This window comes from Acromyrmex echinatior, chromosome 4 (genome assembly GCF_024713525.1).
Source record: "Acromyrmex echinatior isolate Ae372 chromosome 4, ASM2471352v2, whole genome shotgun sequence".
NCBI classification, from domain to species: Eukaryota; Metazoa; Arthropoda; class Insecta; order Hymenoptera; family Formicidae; genus Acromyrmex; species Acromyrmex echinatior.
The window spans coordinates 6,200,675-6,219,315 of record NC_141855.1 but is presented as its reverse complement, the minus strand read 5'-3'; the positions used below and the strand labels follow the sequence as shown (position 1 = coordinate 6,219,315).

Below are 18,641 nucleotides of genomic sequence, written 5' to 3'. Positions count from 1 at the left end.
GTTTTAATGTAATCACTAATACAGATTGTATTTTTTTCCTGCACAAAGTGCATTGTCTAATAATTAATTTTTTTGTATATATGTATAATGTCTTATATAACACAATGATCTATACAACGCTTTTATCGTCAATTTGAATTCATGTGATACATAATGGCATTTAAATATACGCCTTGCTTAAAAATAAACGTTTACACAAATATAATGTGTTCTAATATAGAACAACATTTCGTAACGTATCTATACTGAGAGGAAAATGTACCTGCTAAATTTTAATAAATAATCGTTTGAATATGAGAAATAAATATTTGCTGAATAAAAAATTTAATAATTAAATTAATGGGTTCTTATACTATAAATAAATATACGTTTACATTTAATAAATATTCAACTGACACTTTAAATAAATATTAAAATTTATTAAAATTTAGTACATTTTTCTTTAAGTATATAACTTTTTTTTTACACGTAAACAGAATTTTTACAGAAGTTTTGTTAAAAAACATTCCCTTTTATAACGTTTATGTTAAATAGAAATTTTTGAAATTTTTTGGAGGCATCGTTTCGATATGAACGATTTAAATCTCGATGTTAGATTCCTTAATTTATATCAGAATGTTATTTAAGAGTATACAGATTTTTTTTAATAAGAAATCACGAAAGAAAAAACTCGTACAATAAAACTTTTTTGTATACTTATCAAATTTTCTCACTTCTTAGATATATTAATTATCCTAGTTGAAAATGTGTGATATATTGCATCACAAAGAAATAAATCTCGATCGATCTGTGATGAGAATTTGATCATCGTCCAAATTCGATTATCGTTTTACTCGACTTCGTTACATCTGTCGATGCATTCTGGAATATACATGTTTTATTTAGTCATTGCGGTACCTCTTTCTATTCGTTGGGGTTTGAAAATTTTATTTGATTACTCACTATTTATTGCCGGCTGCGAATTTTTTAACGTCATAAACGAAGGTTGGAAAATCAGAAACACTCGAGATACACTGCAAATGTGAGCTGGTATTTATTCCTTTATCTATTTAGCGTCGCATTTAATATTAGATTCAGCTATCTAACAAGCTTCATACGTCTAATACGTCTAATACGAAAATAGTTCTATGGCTATTACGATGTTCGACATAACAAGCGTGCATGTCAATTAATGGCGTTTACCTTCTACATTATTCGTAGCTAAACACAAATATGATTTTTCTAATGCAAAATTCAAGTTTTGATAAATAGGGAATATAAGTTACATTTGAATTGTCAGAAACTGGATTCTCTGTGATTAATTTCACTTTTGATAAATTTTTAAATTTTACGTTAATTTGTAATGTCCAATTAATTTTCCCTATATTTTTTATTTCACGGAATCGATCAGTGTGGCTTGTGAGAGGTACATCTAGCTCGTAAAACGCGCCTCGAAAACGCGCTTCGAAAACGCGAATCTCCCTTCCGACGACGACGACGACGACGACGACGAACGCGGCGAATGGCGTGGCGTACGTGGACGTGCGCACGATTTTCTTTCGTCGTAATTTCCGTTGCAATTAGCCTACGGCCGCGTTTCGGGGAATGCCGGGATGCACGCGACGGAGCTGCATTGATTCGCAGATACAGAGGCAGCGCAGCGGAGGCGCGCTCGGGGCGCGGAGGTCATGGGTAATGGAGTGCACCGTCACGTTGCTATGGGAAATTCGGGATTCCCCGGGTTAAGGGTCGAGGGATAGCCGCTCGCGATCGAAAGTCTTCCACAGACAATCGCCATTTAAACCTTTTTGCCTCATTGTTTCGTCGACGCGTCCGACGATTATGACAGATTAATTAGCGTTGAATTAATCCGTTTAAGCGAATAAAATAACTAAAGAATGAAATAAATTGAATAAAAAAAAATATATATATTTATTTGTGTAATTCAAACAGAACGGGATAACAGCTTTTATTTATCTTTTTAATTAGACGATAATTGATGCACTTTGTATATTTAATTAATTGCTCTACAAGCTGTGGATATGCGCCAATTAATATTTGGTATTCGGTCATTTGAATTATTTCTGTATTATTGTGTACGACAAGATTTAAATTAAATTTATTGATGGCATCTCAATTTATTCGCTTAAATTGTTCCTTTTCTTTCTCGATAAATAATCGAGTCAGCAACAACAGCGAATAAATTATTGCCGCTCGGCAAAATTTTAAGAATGTTACGAATACGATAAATATCACCACGGTAAACCGAGGGACTCGTCATCGATGGCGATTGCATGTCTAATTATCGATATTTCGAGGTATACGGTAGTTCGGCGAGTTACGTAACGTCACGCCATTGTAACGCGACGCGTTAACGATTCCTCGCTCGGCCTCTCGTCGCGCGATTTTGTAAATTGCAACATGACGATCCATCGGATGCGACGTTTTTCTGCCCCAGCGGCAATCCTCGCTAAAAAGTACGGCGATCGATTTACGGAAGGTATACGGGTGGTGCAACATTCGTGCACGATCGAGATAAAAGATAAAAGATAACGCGGATTTCGACTCTTCTCGCATCGTATCGATGCTGTCTAATTTTTTCCGTGATTAAACGGGGTAATTTTTGCATCTCGCGAAGGATGTCTCGAAGAATCTGTACATTTTTAATTGTACTTAATTGTGATGTATTACAAGTATTTTGTATCAAAATGGAAAGTTATATATGAAAAAATTATTTTTCTATACTGCACTTGAAAATAATCCAAAAAGTTTGTCGACGATTTAGAATCTGGACCAAAAATTATTTTAATAAAAAAATATATTGTACATATTTAAAAAAAAATAATTAAGATAAAATCAGATAAAATTTTTATTTAAATTATAAAATTATTAAATATTGATTTTATTAAATTATTTTATAAGTATAATGTAACATTGATTTTGTGAGAGTATAAATTTCCAATTCCAATCACTTTTTATAGAGACACGTAATTACTTCATTATTTATTCTTGCTGTATTTTTGTAAACTTTAAATATATTAATTGGAATAAATTATCTATCTATCGTCTATCTTCATAATTTATTATGAAATTATAACTGTTTTGATTTTAACAAACAGTGTACTTCCAGTCAGATTATAGAGAAGATAATGCTTCAGATAAATTATATAAACAGATAAAAAAGTTTTACGTCACATTTATGTACTGTTTCCTTCACATCTCTTTAGTCTTGCTTATGATGGGTGTTTAATAGAGACACATAGAAATCTAGGTTATAATAACAGTAGCTGAGCATGATTTTTGTAACGTAATGATGGACATTTCTCGGTACAGATAAATTAATGCTAAGCTAGCACGAACGAATGCACGATTGAATTTCACTCGTCGAAACTGCTAAGTAGCATTCGCATTTATCGTGTCCTCGTCTAAATCGCATGGTTCTTGCAAAAGTTGATAGTGAAGTTGAAAAGTTGATCTATAGTGGCAGTTTGTTTGAAAACCTAAAATATGATCGAGCAAATTGATGAATTTTATCTGTCTTAATAGGATCGATTTATTTTGATAAATTAATAAAAAGAGAAAAGAGGCATCAGCTTGTTTTAAAAAATCACAAAATTATTACGTTTTCGTGGATCGATTTAATCTAGCTTCGTCATGGTCGTGCCATGTCTTTATACGTGTATTAATACAGCGACGATTAAAGCCGTGTAGATAGGACTCGACATTTCGATGAAAGATAATCACGATACCGCGAACGCGTGACGACGTTGATGAGTAGTGCGATGCGTCGAGAGGAAATCCGATTTAAATGGCTATAGTAGAGATTAGGACTTAAATCAGGTTATGCTCATATTTATCGTGTGCATTTTTAAAAAATAATTGACACAACTTTAATATATGAAAAGATATATTATCATATCGTACAATTAAAAAAATATAGGTTTTAATTGAGTATATTAAAATATATGAAATATTTTTGATATGTAAAGTGATACTATAAGCTAGTTGGTGGTACATTTCATATTCTCCTTCTTATTCCATAAATCTTTCAATCTTTTTTCTTCTCAGTATTTTGTAATTTTGTAAATGTTTGTTCTATGTAGTTTGTTCTGTATAACTAAAGAATTTCTATTTCTATCTATCATAATTCGTGTCACTCTATGGCTAACAAATTTGTTCATGGAAAAAAAATTATTTTTAAGTAAAATTTGTTTCTAAGAAACAATTCATTATTTAATAGTTATTTTTAAGATATTTAGGAAAATAACTTTTTAAGCTATTATCGTACGTTTTCTCGAATGGAAAAAATATGTTCTTATATGTAACTTGTGTTTCATAAAAGTATATAAAGTAAAAATGAGGAAATGTTCTCTTTTGGGAATACTTATATATTTCTTAAAATAAAGAAAATAATTCTTATGAGAAATAATTGTATTTTTGAAAGAGAAAGAGAGAGAGAGAGAGAGAGAGACAATAAAAAAATTTTCTTATATTAAAAATATCGATTCTCATATGACAATAGAAGAAAAGAGGTGGTTATGGAATAGGTGGGAGTTGAAACACCACAATATCTTATATATGTAGTTTGCGCTACATTCTGGCGACTAGTAAAATTATTTCTTCACAGTGTGCTTGTACATTATAACGTGGCCATTGGTCATAGTTTATTGCGTTGTTGTAAAAGCTGCATTTCAAATTTGTAGGTAGCAGATAGTTTTACAGGTGTGTACTCTCTTTACATAATTTTAAGAAATACATTAGTAATAATTGTATGGCTTCAGTCTAGCTTGGAACTCTTGGAATGTGGCTTTTAAATGACATAATTGAATCAAATGACTTTTGATAACAAAATGCGTACACATTTTCGATACATAAAGTGATATTATAAACTAGTTGGTGGTACATTCCATATTCTCTTTATTCCGTAATTCTTTCAATCTTTTTTCTTCAGTATTTTATAATTTACATTTGTTCTGTATAGCTAACTTCTACTTATAATTCGTGTCACTTCATGACTAATAAATTTGTACCAAAGAAGTTATATTACTTGAATATTTACTACGTTTTTTTTTAAAAAAAAAAGGTATCTTTTCTCTTTCTTTAATATTTCCTTGTAGTAAATATAAACGCTAAATATTTATATTTATTTAAGTCATTTATTTATTGCAACTAATGAAGTTGTAATGAAAAATACCTAGAAAAATTAACAAATTATTAGAATTAATTAGAGCTCGTCATCTTAAAAAAAAGTCTTTGAAACACGGATGAATAATCTTATAATAAGCTTTTATTCTAGTTTGCATTATTTTTTACTCACGAAAAATACAGACACTTTATCACATCCATCTAGTATCAATACTCTTGACTGATTTTAGTGAAAAGTTTAGTTTTTAATTTAATTAAATTCATTTTTTTAATCATTTAAAAGATACATTTTTTCTTACATACGATTTCTTGAATTTTGATGTACAAAGGATTTTTAGAGTTGCTACACAATACCTAAGTAAAGTGATGTCAAATAACATCTTAATAACATTTTAATGACATCTTTAATAAGACGTTATTAAAACGTCATTAAACATTATTAAAGCATTATTTTCCCACTTGGATAATTACGAATATAAAGTCAAATCGCGAAAATTTTAAAAGTTCAAAATGACAGTTTCAACATGACGAACTGGAAATGCAAAAATTAATTATTTGAAACTCGATATTTGAATATTTTAGAATTATTGGTTTAATCTAAAAGTTGAAAAATAAAAAATAGCAAATTTAATATGCACGGATTTAATACGCAATTAATTAAATTAAATTTAGAAGCAATTAACAGTTCACGGTTTTGGATTTGATAAATCGTAAAGCATTTATTTGTCATGGAATTTTTTTGTAAGTGACAAGAAGCGTGACAAACTTGGAGATGGGATCTTCATACATCTATATACTTTAAATTAAAATACGTAACGATCACTCGCATAACACGGGCACGATGCGGTTTCCGCCGATCATTAAATGCAACAGCACAGCACCGATGCGGACGGCCGCTCCCGTATAATACAGAGTGGACGGCCCGTTTTTGCTCCATTTTGCTCCCGCGATACTTTCGTACCACACGCATCACGTTTGCACATGCAACCTGCGAGCGAACCTCGCTGGAGCTTCGAAAACAAGCGCTCTCCCTTGCTATTTATCTTGGCTGTGACACGGAAGCATCTAACCCTTTGGGATCTTTGGGTATTTTTAAGTTCGATAAACAAGTATACACGAGAGTAGAGGAGAAACAAAATTGTTTTTCTCTACGTTCTTTTCTCTCTGTCAATGACAAGCGATAAATACTTTGTCCTTTGATTTTAAATAACGAGCCTGAAATAAATCGAGATTTATTATCATGTGTGTGTATGTGTGTGTGTGTGTGTGTGTGTGTGTGTGTGTGTGTATGTGTGTAAAGTTTAAACGTATGCATAAATTTTACGTTCCTATAAATTGTAAAAACCATAGTAGTATTTATAAACTCGATTTTTTAATTATATTTACATTGAAGGAACAGTTTTGCTAAAGTATATAAAAATTTAGCTATATAGATACAGATTTGAAAATAATTGTGTTAGACTATCAAAATAATTATATATAATAGGACGCTCAAATTAGTATTAAAATAACAAAACTTTTTGCAGTATTGCTCATTATGCTATATTATTTTGACAGTCCAACAAAACTATTTTAAATCTGTATCTAATTAAATTTTTAGATACTTCAGTAAACTTGTTCTTCCTATATAAATATGGATCTGTTCTTTCGTTTTGCTTAGAATTGAATGAGCAAAGTGAAACGCACTCTGTGGATCGATCTTGGATTTTGCGGATGCGCGATCAATCGACCACTTGCTAATTCGCGTCACGATCGGTAGAATTTGCGATCAGAATTTGCGGCGCCACTCCAATTCGCGGGCAAACACCCGCCACAGGCATTCAGGATCTTCGGGTTTTTTGTCGGATGTTATTTCGGCTGTCGGTTTGAACAGTACAAAATTGGATATTATTGGATGCGATATTCGTGAGAGCGCCTCACGTGAGATTAGAGATATCTAATTGCGAATTCGCCGCGGAACGCGATTCATAGTGCGTTTTGCAAATCGTATCAGATGAGAATGCAAAATGATGCGTCTGACACGAACGATGCAATCATTGATCGTTATCGTTACATAGATGGAAAGAAAACATTAATAGCGTTCGGTTTTTTTTTATTAAGGGATAGTCTGTGATACAGACTATCCCTAATAAAAATTTCCTGATTATCGAAATAATTAACTCTTCGAAACTGACACCAAAATTTGTAAGTTACTGGTGCTGGATCTGTAAGATCTATTTAATTAAGGAGATTCTAAAATCGTCTGTTTTATATCGATTCAATAAGATTATATACTTATACGGTTTACGTGTCATTGACACATCATTACATACTACTACATCAATATCGCACGCACACATACGTACAAATTTTCTTAGTAACTAATCTTTCATATCAGGTATCTAAGTCTAATTCTAAGAACTCATTGTTTCTTTATGTAATTTCTAATCAAGATTGTTTTATATGTACAAAATACAATATATATTTAAAGTTTTTGAAAAGTTGGAAATTTGACAACAACGTATAATTATAAAAAAACACTTTACATAACTTTTTGTTTGACTTTTAGACGCCTATTTGATTTGGCGAAATTATATTGTAGATATCTTAAATAATCCATAATACCAAAAATATATATTTCATAACACCGAAGAGACAACATATTGTTTTATTCTTATCGCATTGTCTCTAATTTTAACCGACTTTCTGCGCCAGAAACACTTTTAATTTTTGACTGAAGAATTTTTGTTTTTACATCAAAGGACTAAATTCATTTTCATATTATATTCTCCAATTTACATTATATCAAAGGACATTAGGACATTACAAGCTAATCAATTATTGATTGCAATTATCTGACATTATTTAGTTATCGTTTTTATGTTGCCAGCGTTTGTTTGTTAGAGAGAGCGAAGTATATATTATGTTTTGTTTTTACCGTTTGTAATATTATATGTTTTAACATTGATAATGATCCGGTCGCGATCGAAACGTTTGTTTGTTTATTGCTAGCACATTGCATATTAAATCTTAACTAAAGGATATAATTTCTTTACTTACGTTCCAACTTCTACATTAACGATGTTAATTTTATAAAATAATTTTTTGGCTTGTAGCCCTTTTTCTTTACAGTTTTTTAAAATTTTATCAGCCTTATTACTAATAGACATTTTAAATAATCCATATATATATAAAATTCGCGATTCATGCATTTCTGAAATAAAGATCCTTTAAGAAGACCCTTCTAAGAGAAATATCTTCTATTTCCTCACATTATTTAGCCACACGTTACAATTCTTTTCAATAGATGTGAATCGCACTCGAATAATCTTCAAAATAAAAATGCCTTAATATCGCTAAGTAATCACGCTTAAACCTATCCTCGCAACCATCGAGAGGGCGCGTCATTAAGAGAAAGAGAAAGAGAAAGAGAAAGAGAGGAAGGGCGTTCTCGCACAATCACGACAATCGATCCGCCGAATTTCAATAAAGGGCACCGGGTCTTCGCTGGGCGAAGGGACGACTGTGCGGCGTGGGCGGCCCTGTGACCTTGAACAGGACGTGCCTGTCGTGGTGCGCACGCGCGCTCGCCCGCAGGGTTCGATCATCCTTCGTCGCCGGGGGCCCTTCGCCACACCGCACCGGCTGGCTTGGAAAGTCGCTTTTCACTTTCACGTCCCTTTCCCTGTCCCTTCGTTCGCCCGCCTGCGTCCCGTTCCACGCAGCGCGCTTTTACGATAAGAACGAGTGCCAGGTCCGCTTGTATAAGAACCTTCATGGCAGGTTGCAGGGAAGTGCAATTGATAGATCCTTGGCTTGAAAAATGAGAAGACAAAATAATGCACGCAAACGTTCGAAAAGGTATCAACGTTAACGCTCGATCGAGTATACAAGTTTGATCAAAGGATCTTCTCGTGTCTCCCTTTCTTTGAGGGCATTCTCAAAATTCGGATTTAAATTGCCTCGTTAGCCGGTCTTCGCTTTCTTCCACCTAACTGACCGGAAAATTAAAACTCTCGGATCACTCGAAAATGTTCATTGGATATATTTGCTTAACAATGTAACATAACATCACTTATTTTTATGTTTTATTCACGCACGCTGTATTATTATTTTATTATATGTATTATGTAATAATAACAAAATATTATACATATTGAACAATGTGCATGTAGATTTTAAAAATAATTTAAAACGTGAATGCGAAGAATAACAAATGTGTTGCATTATATTTACTTTTCTTAATACAATGAATTTTTTTATCTATGGTAGGAACTAATGAAAAATATGATTTAAAGATAGCTAGAGTATCTTTAAGTAGGATTATATAATTAACTAAAAGCATTGTGAAGCCTTTGTATCCTTTGTGCAAAGAAGGGATTAAAGAGGGATGGGATGTTCTGAAGAAAATGAGTCATTCTTAGACTTCTTTATTTTTTAAATATAATTAGATATGATTCTTTTATTAATCATCAAACATCTGGGATGGCTTTGATCTTGATTACATTAATTAAGTTTTCAAGCAGGTTTTTGATATATATACTTCTCATTGTTGTTCTTTACAATGAATGATATATCGTAAAGAACATCTTTAAAAATATTATAAAGATTTATATTTGTCTCGACAATGGCAGAATTGCGTCTGACACGAATGAGTTTTATAAGAAGGATCGAAACACTTCAAAAATAGAATACTGAGTCAATTCTATTGATGCACGTAATAGAGTTAATGTATATATATTCTCTCGTTACGCGATCGTGCCGTATTGTCTATTTAATAGCAATCTTTGTATGTGAGCGATTATAGACAAGTGTTTGATCCTTTATCGCAACTGGTCTTAGATAAGAATGAGCCTCAGTTGGTAGATTGATTATGATTCGACAGTAATTCTTCATTAATCGCTTGGATCGTATTATATTAGATAACCGATTAAGGAAGTGTCAACGTTCATGTCAGATAAAAGTGGACAATATTTTTTTTTCCAAGTGCATTCTCATTTTTTGATAAATTATAATGTTTCTTCCTATCATCTAGATATTCTGATAATAAATGTTGCAAAACAACTACTCTATAATTTTTCTTGTACTAGTATTAAAATTCATTATATGTAAAATCATATATATAATAAATATAATAAATATAATAAATATAATAAATATAATAAACGGTATTATAAATGTTTGAGGAGAGGTATCTTTTAATCGACGCTGACAAAGTGTCGTTTTCATTAATTTGAATCAATTAAATCAGCAATCATTTCTTGATTACTTTTTATAATATCGAGACACTTGAAAAAAATATTTTTTTTTATAGTCGATATATGTATATCTTGCTTTATGAATTTTGAAGCAAAATTTGTCTTTGTTTTTGAGATTTATTTGTTTAATGACGCGTGGGTTTGATTGAACACATTATCAACCTCCGCCAGCCATGCGTGCCACGTTAACTATAAAATTCATGTCAACGCTCGCTCTCGTTGCTCGATCAATATCCGTTGCGAAGCGGTTTTCTCGCGCGCGCCCGCCGCTGTTTCGTTAAACAAATAATTCGCGAAAAAAACGCAAGCTACAGCGAAAAGCTCGCATGGAAACGAATCGAATTTTCATCGTCGAAGCTGTCGTGCGTGAAGTTATCACGAAGAATCGATTTGTCTTATCGTCATGATAAACCGAAAAATTGATTTCAATTTAAAAAATGGATACCACGGCTTTGTAGAAAAATTGACAGGATGACATAACGGATTCTGAACCAGATTTCATTCGAAGATCTCAGCGTGGGAACGAGAGATCCTTCAGATCGTGTTATACAATTCAAAACGAGATTTTATTCGCAATTGAATCTGTGCGTAAGGGTATATTCAAAAGAATATCGAAGCAATGTCAATCTTTTTTTTATAAGAAACTTGTCTGGAAAATTTAGCCGTCGTTGAAGAACTGAGTGCAAAGGAAGAATAGTTTCGAAATTTATTTTTCGAGATTTCAACTTATCCTTTTTACTATGAAATTCCGGTTAAATCCGTGCGACAAAATGAAAACTGCTCCAGTTTTTCCAGGACGTCTTCTAGAAGAGGCTACAGAGACAAAGACTTTCGGAGCACGTCAGAAAATGCGCGACTGAGTTCCCCTTAAAGCACGCCCCGTGCATGCGTCTCAAACACAACGTGCTCGCACAGTCAAGCATCTTATTTTCAACATTCCAGAAGCGATTCCATCGACTTCTTGCTCCGGCTCAATCAGACACGATCATCGAGTAGCGAGGAGTTTTTTGGTGCTCCGAGAGACCGCCGCCATTCCGAAATCATTTCGTCAGAAGCGATCAATGAGGAATAACTAATATCTTGGAAAAACTATCGTTCAAAATTCACCAAATTACTTTCGTTTACTATTTTCTCTGATTAGCAGACTAATTCAGTGAAGATATGGTAAATGAAAATAATTTATTTGATAGAGATAAGACAAGTTTCTTATCTTGTCTAAATTTGATCAAACCAATCTGTCATCTTTGAATCTTCATTAAATCTGTGCGATCGTTGAGTGATCGTTGAGAATCGAATCTTAATCTAAACCGAAACTTTGTTATTCATGTAATTCTCATCATCACCGAGGTCAACCCGTTGATTCCTAACACTAGGATCATTTGGTAAATCACAACGATTCGATGCTGAAAGGCTCCTTAGAATTATATCGTAGATTTTGAAGCGAGAGTCCGGGTGATTCCCGATGAGTGCATATTCTCGTTCGTCCAGCTCGGTCGATCCGCTCGTCGCCTAGGAATGTTCGGCAGGAAATTTCCATTCCCGGCGGTTCGATCGGACCGAAACGAATGGCTCGGGGCCCCGGCGTCGTTCCGGCACGAGTCTGTTCAGCGTAAAGGCCACGGGAAGAACCGACAAATGTCGGAGATTGCCGAAGCACCGTTGCGCTGAACCACGAGCTACCCTCGGCAGCAGCTCGCGGCTGGCTATGGCTATTGACCGAGCTTGGCGGACCGGCCGGTCAGCTGTGCGCCTCGCCGGCGGTGTGGTATTCTCCTCCGCGGCCAGGAAGAAGCCGTCCACGTAGACGAGGCGGTGTGTCGTTCAGGTCGGTGTAGATCAGCCGGTGTGAGTCAATAACGGGGAACCGAAATACGAACGAACATCCGTCCAGAGTTAGTTGAAAGGAGAGCTAGCGAGGACTCCCTCAGGAGAGGAGTCCAGCGGCGACGGAAGTGCTTGAAAGACTCGGTCTCCGGGCGTTGTAGACGATCGCATAGAGACAGTCCCCCGGAGAGCCACGCGTTCGTACATATGTCCGCGAGTGGAATCGAGGAGAAAGAGAGACTGACTGCTCCGGTCTTGTCGTTGTCGTCATCATTGATGGATCGGTCCGAGTGAAAGCCCAAAACGTGCGAATCGCTGGCTACACGCGCTGCGGCAAGTAAAGACAGTTGGAGTAGGAGAGTGAACTCCAGACGGAGCGGGGGTTAAAGAAGACTAGAGAGAGAGAGAGAGAGAGAGAGAGAGAGAGAAAAAGAGAAATGTACTGAGAGAGGAAAAAGAGAGAAAGAAAGAGTGAGAGCGAGGGAGGGAAGGAGGAACTTGGCTCACGGGCAATACTCGACATGTAGAGACCGACCGGCTGTGCACGGCCAGTGCGGAGAGGATCGCGCGAGAGAGGACCTGAGAGAGGAAGAGAAAGAGAGAGAAAAAGAGAGAGAACAAGAGAACGGGCAACGAACGATCCCGAGAGAGACCGGGGAAGAGGTTGGTGGGAGGAGAAACTGAAGGAGAGAGAGTGAAAGAGACAGATCGACCGAGTGTAGGAGAGACACCGAATGAAACAGAGCGAGAGAGAAAGAGAGAGCAAAGGATAGACAAATAGATAGGTGTCGTGTACGTATGCGTTACGAGTGACGAGTGCAGGTGTGTGCGCGTGTTGCAGGCAGGCCACCGGCACAAAAAGTGCTGGGCCCAGTGGACTTTTCCATACCGGAGGAGAACTGCGTGCATACGTACGCACGTACGTACGTGCGTACATCGTGCGTGCGTACCGTCCGCGCGCGTGTCTGTGTGCACGAGAGTGCGCGCGCCGCCTTCGCGATCGCGGACGGACACGCCGGCGAGTTTTCGGCCGAGTACCTGCGAACGAGGACGGACGGAGACCGATCGACCGACCGACCGATCGACCGACCGACTCTCCTCTCTTTTCTTCTCTTCTCGTGGTCTACACGGTGACCTCCGCTAAGACAGAAGAAACAGGCTAAAGCCAGGTAAAGCCGCACCGACCGGTAGCCAACTCGATTTCGTAGAGTGCGCGCGTCAGGTGCGAGAAGAAGAGAAGGAGAAAGAAAGAGAAAAAGAAGGAGAGAGTTGGATGGTGAAAGAGAGAAAGAGAAAGAGAGAGAGAGAGAGAGAGAAAGAGAGAGACCAGGAGGTTGGACGTCGCAGCGCTGACGTCGAGAGGATACCTTACGTGGACGGCTTTACCGGGTGGAAGCGACCGCGGAATCGTCGACAGCGAGAAGAGGAGGTAATAGGATCGTCCGTCACTGAGGTCTACCTTGCCGGCCGAGAGAGAGAGGGAAAGAGGGAGGAAGATAGAGATAGCGAGAGAAAGAGCGAGTGAGCGAGCGAGCCAACTTGGTACACACGAACTCCGTTCCGACTCTGACTCCTCCGTCGCTACTAACTCGCGGTCGGTAAAGCGTCGAGACGACGGCAGTGGTGATCCGGCGAGATACGAACGGCTGGCAGTCGCGGCCTTCTGGTGGACGTGATAAGGACGAGTGGTGTGATCCGTTCCGGACGAAGTGGTCGGTTGTGCGAAGCGCGAGAAAAAGCTGCGAAGGGACGGACAGAAAGAAAGGAAACGGATCAACGGCTTCTCGATCGAACAATTTGGTGCTGCATTTAGTGCTACTCCAATTGTACCGATATTCAGAAGACCAAAGGAACTTGAGAAGATCTAGGAAGTGAGATATTAAAGGAAACAAAATCCCTGCGGAGGAGAAAGCGAACGTAAAGCAACAACGAGAGAAGACACGAGTCCTTGATCAACAATCCGGTACTACGTGGACTTAATCACGAACGACGGTGCGGGGAAGGCAGAAGATAGCCAAAAGGAAGAAAGGAAGTAGCCGGAGTGTCCTTGATGGGCCATCCGGTGGTACGTGATCGAGCTGTGTCGCGACCGACATTGACTCGGCTTCGTCGTATCGAGGGAGATTAGAGGCGACCCACGTTTTACTCGCTTCGTTCGGCAGACAACGAACGCCGGCGAAGCGACGGGAGCAACGAAGGAGAGTTGCGAGGGGAGAGTGAGGAGAGGAGAGGAGAGGATCTACTTGCTGATCAGCGCGAACCCCGGGCGATAAGCGGCTCCCGTCTCGAGTTGATGAGCCGCTGACTCGGCGGACACGGGAGCCGGTTGTTTCAAAGCTATTAGTGCCCACGATGATTCCAATTATCTGCGAGTGACTTCCACGTTCGCGCACGACGATCTGTCTACCGCCCTATCCAGTCGTTTTGCGATCACTTGGCACGCTCCGTGCCGGTTTCCTTAACGGAAACGAGGACTCTCTCCGACTTCCACGTGTACATTTTGAGAACTGCCGATTCTGGATCCTTGCGAGTGGATAGAGTGATCGGCATCGGTTTCAGAAATCGACTGGAAATGTGCGATCGCACGCATCGTGGATCCACCTGGAGTCTCAACTTGATCTACCATTATTAATTGCTTCGAGGATAATCTGGCAGCATCGTTCCATCGGATTAATCCGTTCGGGACGAATTTCCAGATAAACGGACGGGTGATCGCCTTCCATTCCATCCGGGATTACTCCGGGATCGCGCTCGATAAGCCACGAGGATTCCCGTACGCTCGCGCTCGCGCGAGGCTACGCTTGAAAATCGCTCGGTGTCGTTGCTTGACAAAACCGGTTTCGTTCGGCTCAGCGAATCTCGGCGTTTATACAAAGGTCGTGTGTGAGAGCGCGCCGCGCGCGCGACTGCGGGAGAGTATGTGGTAGGAGTGAGATTTATGGAAAACGAATTTACACGAGGTCACACCCACGGGAGCGGCTGTCTATCTCTCTCTCTTTTTTTCTTGTATCTTCGTTTCTCTTTCTCTCTCTCTCTCTCTCTCTCTCCCCCTTGTCTGTCTCCTTGTAACTCGCACTCTCTCCCCCAGTTTGTCTATCAGTTTATTCACGCATTCCCTCTATTAATAATAACGATGGAGCCGATACAACCGAGAATCGCCGACCAGATCACGTTGAAGAATCCTTGAAGGAACGAGATCTCGATCGCAAGAGAGTGATATCGTTCTGATATCGACTAACCGAATAAATATGCCACATTCGCGGCGGCCTTGAAGAATTTTCTTCGGGCCGACAGTCACTGTGCGCAGGATCAGCGAACCTGAGATAACGCCGGCAACGAAGCACAAGGGAATTCATAGGGCGGCTCATCATGCTAGCGACCTTGAGTATCCAAGTGTCTCCGATGATTAAGAATCGCGATCGATTGAATACGTAACTATTGGACGGCGAATCTCAAAGACTTCGAAGGATGTCGGGGGACTTGAGTGGCCCACGGGAGGAGCAGGACTCGTCGCCTGGGTCGAATAGCAGCAACGCGTCAGTTGCGAGGAAATCATCGGCGAGGAAAATTTAGCTGTCTTGCCACGAGCACTTGCTTGATGATCGGTCACGGCAACGATGAAGCGTGCGACGAGCGCATCCGTTGCGGCCGCCACGGCCGCCGCGACGCAAGTGCATCACCAGGCGAGGATCCAGGAGTTGTTCTCTCCCGGATCAATGCCGACGGCGACGGCGATGACGACGTCGACGACGACAATGACGACGACGACGACGTCGACGAACACGAATACGACGATCGGTACCTGCACAGACGAGCTGGATAAGCAAATCACAACGATGTCCTCCCGGCTCGAATCAAAAGGCTCACCGAAGATTAGTCCTGGAACGGGCGACGACAACAAGGCTAAGTCTACAGTAATGTCGCGATTATTAGCCGTCGATTCCGACAACTACATGCTGCGCAAGGCCGCCACATCGGCGACGACGGCAGCTACCAACGGCGCCGTGGCGCCGTCGTCTACCACCTCATCATCGTCGTCATCGTCGAATGGTTCCGCGAGCATGCAACTGCAACGGCAGATGCAGAGTCTCGCCATCGGATCGACTACCGCGCCGTCGATCCTCGCAACGTATGGCAACGGTAGTGATCACGTTGTCGGTCAGCTGTACGATGTCACGCGGGCAACGTCCAGATCGGCAGCGACGTACGTGTCACCCAGGTGGTACACCACCAGTAATAATAATCAGGCGACGAGGCAGCATCGAGAAGGAACTGCGGCAGCAGCGGTGGCGGCAGCGACTGCGACCGCGCAACTCGAGGAGCAATCCTTGCAGCAGTTGCAGCTGCAATCGCGTACGGCGACGTCGACGCGCGACGACGCGACGACGCCCGCGGCGTCGACGGTAGACGGTGTCGAGAGCGAGCTCGGTTTCACGAGGCCGGTGTGCGCGAGACCGGTGTCTTTTCATCGATACATGTGTTGGTGTAGCGCGCAACAGCAGCAGCAGCTGCAGCTGCAGCAGCAGCAGCAGCAGCAGCAGCCTGCTGTGACGGAGGGCGTCGACGCGAACTCCTCGATCGGTCGCGCGAAGGGTAGCAGGGGCTCAGCCACCCACGAAGGGTTGGCAACGAGACGAACTGTGCGCGATGATAATAATAGTAGTTTATGTTGCTGCATGTGCGGTTCTCTATGTCCTGCAGAGTGCCACGCGTGCTTCCACATCGTGTGCTCGGACTACAGCGGCCAGCACCTGTGCAAATGGACTACCAAGGGTCACGCGCTACCGGGCCAGGTTCACGACAAGGACAAGGTCAGTAAGCCAGTGCTTCCTCGTTACGTTACGAATGATGTACCGTTCGTTCGCATTAATTATACTTGAGTTGCGCTCATGTCTTTCAATATCTTTCATTTTTCTTTGAAGTGATCTCTTTGCTGAACAGTAAAACGAATCTTATTAGGATACATTGCAATATGAGTTATAGTCACATTTTGAAAAATATTATATAATGTTTAAAGAATTTGTGAAAATTTTTAACGTGAAATCTTTAGTTGTATTATACTAGAATGTCAAAAAAGTTCTGAATTATCCTTCGGTTTTTGCATATAGATTTATTCAGAAATAATAACAATTGTTCTGTAACCTTCAAGTGGATAGGTGAGATAGCCGTATATAATTTTCTTAAAAACCTTGAAAAAGAACTTTTACAAACTCTGAAAAAGGAAAAAAGAGAATTATTCAAAAGTTTTTAAGTATATATTTCTCTATTTCATAAAGGAATAACTAATGTAAATTCAATTATAACATGATATATTATATTAGGAAATGTAACTGTAAAATTAAAAAAGTTTTAGGATGTACTGAGCATCCCACCTACCAATTTATATCTTTAGACTATCTATCTACTTTAGAGATTAAAATAAAGATTATCATGTTCAATAATCATTCGCTACCAGTTTCTTAGCTGTTAGATTTTATCTCGATACCATTTATCTAGATGATATCGAGATATACCTTAATACCCGACAGTTCTGATTTTGCACCGTTTGACTTAGTCAAACTCCTGTTTTATTAATTATAGGTAAATGAAGCTTTTCTTGCGAAGACGATGATTCGAAACTGTTCAGCAAGTTAAGGTAGCTTGTCGTGAATTCTTCGCATGTAGGAGTATACGATAGACAAAATGTTGGTCGGTTATTGTATCGTTTATAACATCCAATATATGTAACCACCAATGTATGTAACCACGCATATGGATATGACATAATTTTAATTATTTTTTGTAACAGTCGGCTTTGTCTACCATATGCTTTTGCTCTAAAAAATTCAAACGGTATCGATATCAAATTCGGTAACTACACTGAAAAAAAAGAGTCTAATAATAGCTACCAAATTGTTGAATGAAATAATTTCAATCAAATGTTCGGTTAACTAAAATTATTAGTCTACTACTGTGATAAAAAAATTATATTACGTAACAAGTTTTTTGCATTTTTATCATGGAAGATTGTTTTATAATAAAAAGAATGCGGTGCATACAAATACCTCAAAAATTATCTTTCATGTAAGATTTCCAAAAAAAAGGAGTTGAAACGCCCCAAAAATGTGTTTTTTTGATCATTTTCATAAATTCATAATGCATAATCCAGATATTCCAGCAACTTTAGAAAAGTAACATTGAAGTTTGGACTTTTATATCTTTCAATTTAATTTAAAAAGATAAAAACAAAATGTAATTCGTAAAAGTCATATACATTCAGATTTACACTAATTTACTCCTATATGGCAGTCATATTGGATCTGTCGTTCCGAATTTTTAAAATCTGACTTCAGATTCGACCTATAAAATATAGAATTGTAATTTCACAAGAATCCGTCAGGTAGAAAAATGTGACCCTCAAAGAGTCAATAAAATCAAAAATAATTTTACTTTTGTAAATATTTAGTATTATCAAAC

At 38.6% G+C, this 18,641-nt stretch overlaps 1 protein-coding gene across 1 annotated transcript in view; it reads left to right on the top strand.

The window, feature by feature from the left end:
- Positions 1-10,386: 10,386 nt before the first annotated feature.
- Positions 10,387-18,641, top strand: part of Pi3K21B (phosphatidylinositol 3-kinase regulatory subunit alpha) — a 46,792-nt gene continuing 38,537 nt past the window's right edge. The window contains exon 1 of the mRNA XM_011065905.2: positions 10,387-16,996. Within this exon, the coding sequence (XP_011064207.2) occupies positions 15,803-16,996 (1,194 nt within the window). The 5' untranslated portion in view covers positions 10,387-15,802. The remainder of the gene's footprint in view (positions 16,997-18,641) is intronic.